General features: G+C 50.0%; 1 protein-coding gene across 10 annotated transcripts in view; it reads left to right on the forward strand.

The window, feature by feature from the left end:
* Positions 1–5,368, forward strand: part of ANKS1A (ankyrin repeat and sterile alpha motif domain containing 1A) — a 171,181-nt gene extending 165,813 nt beyond the window's left edge. For 5 of the 10 annotated variants that reach the window (XM_074332832.1, XM_074332831.1, XM_074332833.1 and 2 more), the window contains 4 exons: positions 65–235; positions 538–636; positions 1,122–1,219; positions 1,311–5,368. In XM_074332832.1, the coding sequence (XP_074188933.1) occupies positions 65–235; positions 538–636; positions 1,122–1,219; positions 1,311–1,464 (522 nt within the window). In that variant the 3' untranslated portion in view covers positions 1,465–5,368. The remainder of the gene's footprint in view (positions 1–64; positions 236–537; positions 637–1,121; positions 1,220–1,310) is intronic. The other 5 variants (XM_074332834.1, XM_074332836.1, XM_074332837.1 and 2 more) reach the window with 3 other exon arrangements.
* Positions 5,369–13,384: the final 8,016 nt, after the last annotated feature.

A 13,384-nucleotide genomic window follows, 5' to 3' on the forward strand; every position in this document is an offset into this window, starting at 1 on the left:
AGAGGGAGGAGGACGTCCTCCGGCCGTGTGCTTCCCGCCTCACTTGTGTTCTGTTTCCTCCCAGAATCTGACCTACGAGATCATCCTGACGCTGGGGCAGGCGTTCGAGGTGGCCTATCAGCTGGCCCTCCAGGCCCAGAAGTCCAGGCCCATGGCGGCCTCTGCCGCTGAGATGATCGAAACGAAATCTTCCAAACCTGTGCCTAAGCCTCGTGTTGGCATGAGGAAGTCAGCAGTACGTGGCCCCCGTCGCCAAGACGCCCTGTCCCCAGCCCCCAACCCCACCCTGGGATTTGAGGGCTTGGGGTGGAGCCGGGCTCTGTCTCCTCACACTTCCGACATCTGGCCCCTCAGGAAACAGCCCCGTTCACTGGGCTCCGGCTGCCAGGTGCTCCCCGGGGAGGGCAGCGGCCCAGCCTGGGCGTCCTGCGGCTTCCCTTGCCGGCTCCCCCAGGGCCCGGCCGTGGCGGGGCTGCAGAGCTCAGTTGGCAGGCGAGCCCGTGACGTCCCCCGTGTCTGCTTTGCTTCGCACCCCAGGTGCCGCTGGCCCCTGATACTCGCTGTTGTTACTGTCACACCTGCACCACCCATCGTCCTTCTTACCTCCCGCTGCCGTCTGTCAGTCCTGGAGTCAAGGTCTTTACATCTCCTGCTGTCTGTGTGTCCGTCTTCCCGACGTGAGCCTAGTGGCCTCTCCCTCTGCCTGTGTGGCGCTCTTCTGTCCTGAGCTGCCTCCTGCCATCCCTGTGTGCGCTTTAGCCCTTGTCATCCTCCTGTGTGCTCTCCCCTCTGCAGAGGTGGGCAACCTGCTGTGCTCTTGCCCAGGGTGAGCTCTCTGGCCCTGCCAGAGGGGACCCAACACTGGGAGTTTCCAAACCCCTGTGCCTTCCTCCCACCATAAACAGGTTTGGGGCCTAGAGCACGATGCTCAGGTCTGTCACGGCTCCTCTCACGGAGCAGCTCTGAGAAACCCTTGGGACAAGTTGCCCAGAGGTGGCCCCCACGGAGCTTGTTCTTTGGCTGAGAAGAACAGGGTTCCCCTGCGGGGAGGTGGGAGGACAGCTGGGCCCTGCTACCCGGGCCCAGGCGCAGCTCCCTGACTGCGCCTTCTTCCTTGGCAGGTGGAGCCGCCCGACACAGACCCAGATGCCCAGTCCCATGCCAGCGTCTCCTGGGTTGTGGACCCCAAACCAGACTCTAAGCGGACCCTCAGCACCAAGTATGAGACCACTATCTTCTAACCACCCACTCCCTGTCTCTCACTGTGCCTTGCCATCCGGTCTTTCTGCTGTTCTCAACTCTCCTTCCAGCTGCGGACGCCAAGGCCCCACCCCCCCGGGACCTGCTCTCCTCCTGGGCAGCAGCTCTAGACGCTGCACTCACAGCTTGTACCTAACACCACCGGACACTGTGAATTACCCCCTTGGGCAAGGACAGCTTGGGGTGGGGGTGAGTTGCCTTTGAGGTGGGCACCAAGAGGGCTAAGGGGCCCTGTGGCGCCCGGACGCCTCGGGGGGCAGCGCTGATTCCTGAGGGATGGGGTCAGTCTTCGAGCAGTCCACACAGCACCAGTGACAGCTCGCGCTGGCCGGGCTGGGCTCCCTGTCGGCTCTCCTCTCCTGCTTTCTATGCTGAGCCACAGCTGGGTGCGCTGCTAAGAGCTAACTGTCGATTTGCACCTTTCTTGACACAACCGACCACTGTGACCACCTGGTGCCAGCATCCCCTCGCACTGTGCTCACAGCCGGCCCGCAGCCCTGCCTCTCTCCTGTGCCGTAGGTGCGGGCCTCCCCCAGGAGACCCTGAGCTCAGCGACGTAGCTGGACCAGGGTCCGTGCCAGGCCCTTGGGCACATGCATGGCTCCAAAGCATGGGGCCCTGCACATGTGAACCCGGCAGGCCGGCGTCACTCACCAGGGCTCGTGGTCCCGGCGGGTCCAAGGAATGGGATGGCATGTGTGTGGTCGGCCCCTCATGTCTCCAGCAGTGAGTCACAAGGCTGGCTCTGGAGTGTAGCTCACCGAGGAGGAAGGCCTGCCCGGAGCACCCGGCCGGAGGGAGGCCTGTGCCCTGCACACTCCGTGTGCCTGCTTCCCGCACAGGACGGGCTGCTCCAGGGCAGGGACCTGAACCCAGACACTTGCATTGTCCTCCGGGAGTTTCCTAACCCTGCTCCACAGGGTGGGGACCCAAGATAGTCAGCCATCTCCTGGTCCCTTCCCTGATCACCCGCTCAGCTTCTGACTCTCCTGAGAAACGGAGCTGTGCGGGGTGTCACTTCAAAACAGGCCAGCCGCTGGGATCACGGAGTTGAGGCTTTGAAGAAGCCCCACACTCTCCGCTGTGGGCACATCCGCTTAGATGGCAGGAGACAGGACAGAAACAGTTGCCGTGGGAGCAATGCAAACAGCATAGTCTAGTATGAAGCCAGGAAGTTACAGCAGTTACTTAGAATTGAAACCCACATTGATAAGCCAGGGCAGGTCCTTCTGCGTCCCTTCCTGTCCTGTGCCTTCCTGAGCAGATGCGCCGAGCCAGAGGTGACAGTGGGCGTGGCCATGGGCTGGGTGGGGGCCGGGCTGTGAGGGACCTTCTGTTCTGCTTCTGTGTTTCCTTTCCGTCTCCTCCACTTGTGCAGGCCCCTTCAGTTAACCCTTTCCTCCCCCCGTTGTGTTTGCTTCTGCCAAGCTGAGCCACTGAGGAGCCAACTCTGCTGCGGAAACACAGATGTGGGGGCACAGGCTCCCACCGCCACCACCGTCACCTGCAGCTTTGAAGACCCAGGTCCAGCTCTGCCTGTAGGACCTTCTCGGCTGCTCGGCCTGGGCTGCCACCACCAGGCCCTGCAGAGCCAGCCGTGCCCGGCTGCAGAGACGCGCTCCAGGCCTCTGGCAAATGAGACTGGAACTCCAGAGGGTCAAGAAGGGACTTGTCCAGAACACATTTTTTAATAGAAAAATTTTTTATAAAATGAACTTTTAACACTTGGCTCAAACCTCTAGGTTAAACTGCCACCCGTTAGATAAGTGGCTGCAGGGTCAGAGGACAGAACTGACTGGTATGGTAAGAGGCCAGTCTGTCCAGCCTCTGTCCTCAGGACGGGGTTTGGCGTGGTCCCGTGGGGCTGAGAAGGCAGGCCTGGGGTGGGTGACAGGAGCAGCACGGGCACAGCTGACGAGGTTGGGTGGAGTCTGCTCTTCAAACCCGTCCACGCTCATTGCCGTTCCTTATGAACCGCGTGACTTCCTATCCCTGTGAGACCTGGACTCAGCCTCTGCAGTAAGAGCAGCCTTGGGCCCCTGGGAACCACAGAGGCTTCCTGTCCGTGTCTGGGGTACCTGGGGTTCCACGTGTGTGCAGGCCCAGAGGCCACGTGGAGATGAGCGAGCAGTTCCTGGCGCTCCGGCCACTCCACGGTCTCTGACCTGCAGGTGGTCGGAGCGCTGTCCTGGGCTGCCGAGCCCACGGGCTCTCTGGGGACCTCAGGCTGCCTGAGTTGGGTCAGAAAGGACAAAAGTAACTTTGGGGCATTAACGGGTAGGTCAGCCAAGATGGCTGCCTGCCGATATGTGACTTGTGTAATCAGGTCTCTGTGATTAGAACTCACTTTTGATTCTCTGAATTATTGGTTTGACTGTTGTGTTTTCAGCTGCTGGGCTCGTCCCTGGCTCCACTGTAGAAGAGGCTACCCAAGGTGACAGTTTGATTCCCCCCGTGTGGCCTCAGGGCAGGCAGGCTGGCACCCTGCTATACCACTGCCACTGCGCCCTCCTGCTGGCTCGCTTTGCTTTCTATCTGTGGTTGTGTCCTCCTTCCAGAGTGTAGTAGCGACAAAGGGACAATTCCTGTGAGGCAGAGGCAGAGGCAGTCAGCTGCTCGTCCAGTACCTTCCAGAGTCGGGAACAGAGAGCCTTTCCGTGGGCGGTCCAGCAGGCCTCCGGCCGCACTGGCACCCTCCGTCCGGCCCAGGGTCGGTCCCCCGGGTTTCCGCAGCACTTCTTTCCCAGCAAGGTTTGGGAATTGTTCTGTGCTGTGCACATGTGTGGGGCGAGTGCCCTTGGGCACACCCACAGCCCCTGTGGCCAGAAATTGAAAGCAGGGCGAGCCTTCCTGCTGTGAGGCTGGGCCCTGTGGGTTCCCCTCTGCTGAGCCATCCTGCACCTTAGCCCTGGGAGTCACCTCCACTCTGGAGCAGAGGCAGGAGCGCCTCCACTTTTCGGTACTAAACAGGAGCGTCGACACCTGGAAGTTTGACTTGACTTCCGGCTTCTTCCCGGGCCTGTGAGGATTCCCATCAGCTCACACTGTGCAGTGACCAGCACCTTCTTTCTTCCAAGAATTGACAAGGCTCCCGAGCCAGTTGGGTACTGCTGCCGGTGCGCTCTGCTCGTGCCCAGGAACGCAGGTCTCTTCCATGCCAGCCTCTCGGTTAGGCGGTAGGCAAGTCCCAAAACAAAACTAGACACTACGATGAGCTCCTCACACCTTTTGTTTTAAAGTCAGATGTAGGTGTTTCTTCCCCTTGAAGCTGCTATATCTTCTTTATTTATTCAGGGTATTTTCATATTGGAAAGCCTTGGCTAGTCTGCTCTGGCTTTGCGGTTGTTTTGAGATTGGTGTATTTCTGAATATTCCAGAAAGGAAAGAACTGGATCTTTCTTTTTTACTCTTCTCTGGGGCGGGTACTCTCCCTTCTCTGTAAAGGAATATTATAACTTTAAGGACAGGCTTCAAGTGGAAAAGCCCCTGCTTCTACGTCTCTGAGGGCGGGTCACGCGATATGACAACCCCCGTCGCTGCGTTTCTGAACTGCGGGAGCCTGTTTAGCTGCGACTTGAAATGGGGCTGTTCCTGTCACTGCCTCGCGTCGGCTTGCCAGCTCTGCTTGTGCCGCGCCCCGCATCCCTCCTGGGCTTCTAAGTGTCACACTCTGGGGAGTCCTTGAGAAGCGTCGGGCTAAGCAGCAGCGGGCACGGTTGCCGTCACCCAGAGGTTAGAAAGCTGGTCTGACCTTGATCTGTGTCTGAGATGCCAGACCTGCAGAACGACTGTCACAAAAGTATTGTTGCTGATGGTGTGGCAATGGGACTGAATTGTAATAAAAATGTTATTTAATCTTGGTCTCTGTATTTTGATACTTGAATGACTTCCCCTTTTATTTTGCTGTACATATCATTGTTAATCTGTCCACTTTTGTCTGAATTACAAACACCTTGTGGTACCAAACGTAACCGATCTGTGCAACAACATAGACTGACCTCACTACACGAGAGTGTAAATATTCCTGGGCTTCCAGCTTTGGTTTTGTTATTTTCATAACTGTACAACTTAGAACAGACCGAATTAATAAATGAGAAGCGACACGAAACCAGCCTTTCGTTTTGGAGTCTTTGACTTGGAATGTTTCTTGCCCATTCCCTGGTGCGGGCACCGCTGGACGCTGGCTTGGGTCGGCCGTGCGGATCCTGCTGCGTGGCCAGGATGAGTCGGGAGTCCGCTCAGCTCTGTCCAGCGCCCTTCCCAGAATGGATGGGTGGTTACAGTGAACCCTGGGCAGGTGCCAGGGCGCTGTGGTTCACCTTCCCCTCCTAGGATCAGGTAGTCTGAATACCACATGGGCCACACTGGCTACAGCTGCAGCTCTGCGTCCTGGTCTGGACTGGTCGACCCACAGACATTTATGGAGCGTCTGTGTACAGGGCAGCATGGGGAGTCAAGCACTGGGGAAGGAAAGTCTCCCTTAAGGAACTTGGTTTCATTGTGGAGGTTAGGTTTAAACATACACACCTAGCTGCCGGCCCAGAGCCATGCCGCAGGCCCCAGGAAAGTCCCAGGGCTGCGGGGATTCAGAGGGACCGAGTGCTCCCAGAGCCCGGAGGCAGGTAGGAGGGGGTGGTGCCAGAGAGGGTTTGGAAAGGCACAAGTGACACTAAGGACCCCATCCGTCACTGATGGAGCACTTGTGTTGCCAGCAGCTTTACAGGCACCCATCTCATCAGCCCTCACACCTCTCTAGGTAAGTGGTAGCTCTTTATAGAGAGGAAACAGGCTCAGAGGGATTCAAACACCTGCCCAGGGCTAGCGAGAAAGGAGCTCAGAAACCGTGCCGTCTAGTGGCTTCCAGCTCTTCTCAGAGCGCCTGGCCCCATGGCTGCTTCCACCCGAGCTTCCTGGGACTGAACACTCGGGTCGTGAGTTTCTGTGACACAGGCCATTTGATAAAGGGCTTTGAAAGAGACGACCAGTGATCTAATCCAATACCGAACTGTATTTATGAAGGAAACGAGGCCCAGAGCAGGGAAATGATTTGCTCTTAGCCAGCTAATGGCAGAGAGGACCAAGGTCCAGCTTCTTCCTGTTGGAGCTTCTGAGGTGAAACTGCACTGAAATTGGGGAAGTAGCCTGAGGCGAGCGCAGCACCTCACACACCTTTGCTGCCTGGCTTTGCCGTCTCCTAGGCAGAAGACGCAGCCAGAAGGAAAAGGTCTGGTCATAATTAGTGTCACTGTTCTTCTGGAACGGTACCAAGGACACATTGCCACTATCACAATCCCTTTTGGTGCCACTCAGAAGCCTCACGTGTGACACACTGGCCAACCCCGGGCCTGCCGTTCTGAGCCTCAGGCAGCGCTGCACCTGGCCAAATGGCAAGTGGAGTTGAACAGACGGAGAGAATGGAAGGACGAGGAGGAGGAAAGGGGTGGGTCGGCCTCAAAGGAGCAAAGCATGGGGTACATGCGAGAAGCCTGCATCAGTCCACCCCACCTCCATCCCTCACCTCTGACTCACTTTAGTCCGTGGTCCACACACTGGTTCCTCGAGGCCGGGAGGCTGTCCACAGTCAATGGGTATTGATTGCCTCTGGGTTAGAGTGGGGCCCAAGGCGGACTCTCACAAGGCTCTACCATGCACTCCTCTCCCTGCCAGGGGCCCGTTTCTCTTGCACTCCTTCACGTCCTCACCAGTCCCCCCTCACAGATGTTGTATGGCCCAGGCACCCAGGCAGCTGACACGTTACGACTGTAGGCTGAGCTACAGCAGCCTTCAGGGACCAGCCTTCTGAGGAGGCAGAACCCTGCAAACTGGAGCACTTTCCAGGACAACTCACAACACCCTCTGTCAGCTTTGGCCACCTCCGGCTTCCTACCTATACCTGCAGGGTATGAGATCCCACCTGACTCCCAGCAAGCGGACAGGCAGACCTGTCGGTCTGTCATGCAGTTCACACTGGCTCACACAGCACCAGTTGCCATCAATAACACCCAAGAAACTCAGAGGTTTGAACTACCCATTGCTCAGTGAGGCCTCAATGGCTCTGTGACTGCTGCTTCCAGGACTCAGGTGTTAGCAACACTGTTATAAACAAGCATTTACCAAATTGAAGAATTTCCCTAACACCATAAAATATTTATTATCCAGTAAAGACAGCTGGGAAAACTGAGTAGTCACGGGGTGGTGGGAACAGTGCAGGGAGATTCCTATTCCTACTTACACCAAGATAAATTCCAGATGGCTCATATATTTAATTGCGAAAGAAAGAAAGGAAAGGAAAGGAAGGAAGGAGGGAAGGAAAGAGGAAAGAGGAAGAAAGAAGGAAGGAAGGAAGAGAAAGAAAAATGAAACACAAAGCTACCAAAAAAAAAAAAAAGGAGACTTCTTTTTCCATAAACTTGGTATGAAACAGGTCCGTCCAAGCATGTTATAAAACTCTGAATCCATTTTTTTAAAGATCAATATATTCAACTATATAACAATCAAACATTTCTGCATAGCAAAATGGACCATCAAAAAACCTGAAAATGTTTGCACCATATGTAACAAAGGACAACTTGACAATAGCTATCAAAAGTAAACTGAACTTCTAGTAAGATACTCTTCTCACTAAGTATAATTAAAAGCCCTGACAGAAACACCAATGGGCACAAAGCCCAAGGCGCTCTGTAGCCAAAGGACAGAAAAGGAGCAGCCTAGCAAAACAGAAAACTTGAAGACACTAACCACTCTATTCCATCCACACACCACAGACCCTGTGACCCCACCCCTAGGCAGGCCAGCAAAGGCCTAACGGGCAGCCTAGACTTCCACTCTCACAAGGCTTTAAAGAGGTTCCCCAACACTCTCTTTGGGGTGGTGTCAAGTCTATGGAGAACTCTCACTATTGCTCAGCAATAACGTGGCTGCTCCTGAAAAATACAATAACCAAAATTAAAATCTCATTGGATGGGCTCAACAGCAGAATGGACAGGAAAGACAGAATCCACAATCTAGAAGACAGAACAATAGAAATTACCCGGTTTCAACAACAGAGAGAGAAAATAGATTGAAAACAAAAATGAAGAGAGGCTCAGGGACCTAGAGGTCTATAACAAAATATCAAACATTTTTGTCAGCACAGTCCCAGAAGGAGAGGAGAAAGAGGGTGGGGCTGAAAAACTACCCCAAAAAATAATAGCTAAAGACTTCCCCAAATTCGGCCAGACATAAATCTACAGATTCAAGAAGCTGAGCACACCCTAATCCAGATAAACCAAAAGAAATCCATGCCAAGATACATCATAATTAAATTTCTGAAACCGAAAAACAAAGAAAAATTTCTTGAAAGTAGTGAGAGAAAAATGACACCTTCCCTATAGGGGGAAAAGTAATTTGAATGACTGGATTTGTCAGCAGAACTATGGAGGCCAGAAGGATGTAGTACAATATTTTTCAGGTGCTGAAAGAACTGTGAACCCAGAATTCTATACCCTGCGAAAATATTCTTTAGAAATGAAGAGGAATCAAGACATTCTCAGATGAAGAAAAACTAAGGGACATAGTCACCTGCCCTAAAAGAATGGTAGAATAGTTTTCTAAATAGAAAATGCTAAAAGAAGTAACCTTGGACTATCAGGAAGGGTAACCATTAAGCAAAAATATGGGTAAGTACTTTCCTTCTCTTGAGTTTTCTAAATTATGTTTGGTGGTTGAAGCAAAAATTATAACAGAATCTAATGTGGTTCTAAATGTATGTAGAGGAAATATTTAAAACAATTGTCTTTTAAATGGGGAAGGTAAAAGGATGTAAAGGGAAGTAAGATTTTTCTATACTTTACTCAAACTGGTAAATGATGATACCAGAAGATTATGGCAAGTTATGTATACACATAACACCTAGGGCAAACACTAAAAAAGTTATGCAAGGAGATAAACTCAAAAACACTACAGATAAATTGAAATGGAATTTTAAACCTTTTTCAAGTAGATCACAGAGAGATAAGAAAAGAATGAAAAAATGAAAAGGGAATAACTACAAAATAAAAACAAAAATGGCAGATTTAAGCCCTAACATATCATAATTACACTAAATTTAAATGCTCTAAAACAACAAATTAGAAAACAGGTTGGCAGAGTAGATTAAAAAACATGAACCAACTATATGCTGTCTACAAGAAAACTTGCCTCAAATAATAACAATATAGGCAGGTTGAGTGTAGAAGGATAGAAAAGATATGTAATACAAACATCAAAGGACAGCATGAGTGGCTATATTAAAATCTCATAAAGTAGGCTTCAGAGCAAAGAAAATTACAAGAGAGAAGGGGTGTTATATAATGATAAGAGTCAATGAACCAAGAAAACATATCAATCCTAACTGTGCATGCACCAAACAACAGAGTTATAAAATATGTGAAGCAAAAATTGACTGAATTGAAAGAAACAGACAAATCCACAAATATTATGGACTGAATTGTGTCCCTGCAAAACTCCTATGTAGAAGCCCCGGCTCCCAATATGACAATTTGGAGATAGGGCTTTTAGGAGGTAATTAAGGTTAAATGAGGTCATAAGGGTCATAATTCAATAGAATTGCTGGTCTTACAAGAAAAGGAATAGAAGTGGAGGGAGGGAGGAAGAAGGGAGGGACAAAAGCAAAGGAGGGAAGGAAGGGGGGAGAGAGAGAGAGAGAGAGAGAGAGAGAGAGAGAGAGAGAGAGAGAGAGAGAGAGATCTCCAGACACAGACATGAAGAAGGCCATGTGAGGACATAGCAAGATGGAACCATCTATAGGCCAGGAAGAGAGTACTCATCAGAAACTGATTTGCCAGACTTTGATCTGGAACTTTCCAGCCTCCAAAACTGTGAGAAATACATTTCTTTTTTTTTCCTTTTCTTTTTCTTTTTTTAAAAATTTTATTGAGGAATATTGGGGAACGGTGTGTCTTTCCAGAACCCATCAGCTCCATGTCAAGTCATTGTTTTCAATCTAGTTGTGGAGGGCGCAGCTCACTGGCCCATGTGGGAATCGAACTGGTGACCTTGGTGTTATGAGCACTGTGCTCTAACCACTGAGCCAACCGGCCATCCTAGAAATACATTTCTATGGTGGATTGTTACGACAGCCTGAGCAGACTAATGTAGTTGGAGACTTGGTCAACAACTGATAGAACAACTACCATTGTTCCCCAAAAAAATAAGACCCAGCCGGACCATCAGCTCTAATGTGTCTTTTGGAGCAAAAATTAATATAAGACCCAGTATTATATTTATATTATATTATATTATATTATATTATATTATATTATATTATATTATATTATATTATATATGACCCGGTCTTATATTAAAATAAGACTGGGCCTTATATCAATTTTTGCTCCAAAAGATGCATTAGAGCTGATGGTCCGGCTGGGTCTTATTTTTGGGAAAACATGGTAGAGAGAAAATCAGCAAGGATGTAGAACTTACTACCATCAACCAACAGGATCTTTCTGGCACTTATAGAACACTCTGGGCAACAACAACAGAATGCACTTTTGTCTTTAAAGTGCCCATTGGAACATATACTGGGCCATAAACCAAACCTCAACAAATTTAAAATTACATTTAAGAATTAAAATCATACACAGTGTGTTACTGAACCACAGTAGAATCAAAGTAGAAATCAATAACAGAAAGATAACAGGAAATTCTCCAAATACTTAGAAACAAACAACACACTTTAAAAAAAATCGATGGGTAAAAAAGAATATCTCAAGGGAAATCAAAATATGCATTAAACTGAATGAAAACAAAAATACAACATATCAAAATTTGTGTGACAAGGTAAAGCAGTGCTGAGATGGAAATTCATAGTACTAAATGCACTCATTGGAAAAGAGGAAAAATCTTAAATATCTATGCTTCTGCCCTCAAGAACCTCAAAAAAGAAGAGTGAAATAAACCCAAAGCCAAGAGAAGGAAGGAAATAATAAAGATAAAAGCAGAAATCAGAACATGCTACAACATGATGAAGCTTTAAAACTTACTGAGTGAAAGAAGCCAGTCACAAAAAGACTTCATGTTATTCTGTTTATCTAGAGTCAGAAAATCCATTGAAACAGAAAGCAGCTCAGTGGTCACCAGGGGCTACAGGAAGGGAAGAAAGAGAAGTGACTGCTAAATGAGTCCGGGATTTCCCTTTGTGGTGAGGAAAACGTTCCGGAACTAGATAGTGGGGATAGTTGTACATGCTGTAAATGTACTAATTGTCACTAACGGTACATTTTATGTATATTTTACAATTTGAAATTTATATCTCTCAAACCATGTGCAGGATGTTAGGCCATAGTTAGGCCAGGAACAGGAACCTTCTTATCTTAAAAGCCATCTTGTCTGGCTTTGTACCTTGTACCTGCCGGCTTGTGTTTGCCTTAGGCCTGGAGAAGCCGCCTGGAATGTAGAAACCACCTCATCCTGTCTTGCTTTGTACTTTGTTTGTCTCTTAGGGGCCTGTGATCCGCTGGCCTGGGGTGTCCGGATGGAGGCCTGGGGGCCAGGGTGTGGAGCCGGAGGCCTTGGTCAGGCCCCCAAACCCTTGGTTGCTAGAGACAATGCAATGAAACCCCCCTGAAGCACTGAAGGGGGAACAGCCTCGTTTACCCCTCCTAAAAAGCTCCACACCCCTCTTTGCTCGGGGAGGCTATGGTCTTTTCCCTCTGCTCCAGCCTGACCTCCCGCAGCTCAAACACGCCAAATAAGTTCTAATAGACCGATCTTGGTCTCCTACGACTCATTCCTCCGGCCGGCCTAACGCAGGATTGAATTGAGCTATCTTTCCTTGTTCAGGTCAGGATCCCTGTCTCCTCCACGTGGAGGCACACGAAAATTAACTCAAAACTTCTAAGAAATCGATCTTTTCATATTTCTATTATGAAGTGCAAAGCAAGGTTCTGTTGTCAGCCTCGTGTCTGCACCCACCGACCAGGTAGCCCTCTTCACAGGAATCCCTTCAGATCACTTCTGCCTCTCAGATAATGAGGCTTCCAAAATGTGGATTTTTAAAAAAAATTCTAATTGTTGCAGATAAGAGAATCCATCCAGACAAAGCTCACTGTTTCTTAAACATACTCGTTTTTCTGGGCTTCTCTAGCTACAGGACATCCTCAGAAGGAGGAAGCTCTGAGTGACCCAGGCCCTCCGGCTTTTCTGGTCACAGTAGACGTCACACTGCTGACCGGCTGTGCCACCAGCGAGCCTCTACTCTCCAAACAGGAAGTCACGGAGGAGGAAACCCTGGGCGAACGGAACTCAAGCCCCTCTTCAGTTGTTCTTCCTACATTAAGTGTGTTATCTTCAGCTCCCTCCACGCCTCAGATGGTGAGAACATTGTTTCTCTTCACCCTGCCTGGGGAGTGCATTAGTGTATTTCTGTTTCTCTTGTGCATCCATAAAGGGGGGGGGCGAATCTGAATGGAACATTTTCCTCATTTCAGCCATACTAGGTTGGGGCTGCTCTGCTGCCGTCACCCTGAGAATGACGGCTTGGATCTCTACAACCCCAGAAGACAAGCTCAGGTCCTTTCAGAACGTCTCTCATTTGTGGTGCCAAACAGGAGCTCACAACCAAAACTGCCAATTAAAGTCCCAGACTGAAAGTGGGAAGAAGGATGGAAGGTGTTCCACCCCTGAATGCCCACATCCCCTCTGTCTCAGCTTAGAGATGAGACTCACTCGGCTACAGGACAGGACCAAGGAAAACCCTGATCCAAGTCAGACACTGACCCAACTGTCCAAGCCTGAACTCTGGATACTTGAGTGAGAAATCCCATGAACTCTGAAACCTGTTCTCAACTGCAGGCTCGCAGCCGCCAATATCCCTTTTATACCCAGCCCCGGTTTGCAGTCTGCTTCAGATCCTGCAACAGAAGAGGGAGCGGAAGCTCTTACTATTTCTTGACTCCTTGCTGCACCCTAGAAATTAGGTTCCTGTTAAATTCTTCCAACGGTGCCCAATCCTGAACTGGACAAAAAGCTGAACTGGACAAAACAAAGTTCTAACTTCCAGAGAAACCCTTATACTCATATTTTGGATAATTCCACAGAGTTCTTAGAGTCCTCAGAGAAATGCTTTACCCTTAGACAAAAG

The sequence above is a fragment of the Rhinolophus sinicus genome, linkage group LG05 (assembly GCF_036562045.2).
Source record: "Rhinolophus sinicus isolate RSC01 linkage group LG05, ASM3656204v1, whole genome shotgun sequence".
Lineage (NCBI taxonomy): Eukaryota > Metazoa > Chordata > Mammalia > Chiroptera > Rhinolophidae > Rhinolophus > Rhinolophus sinicus.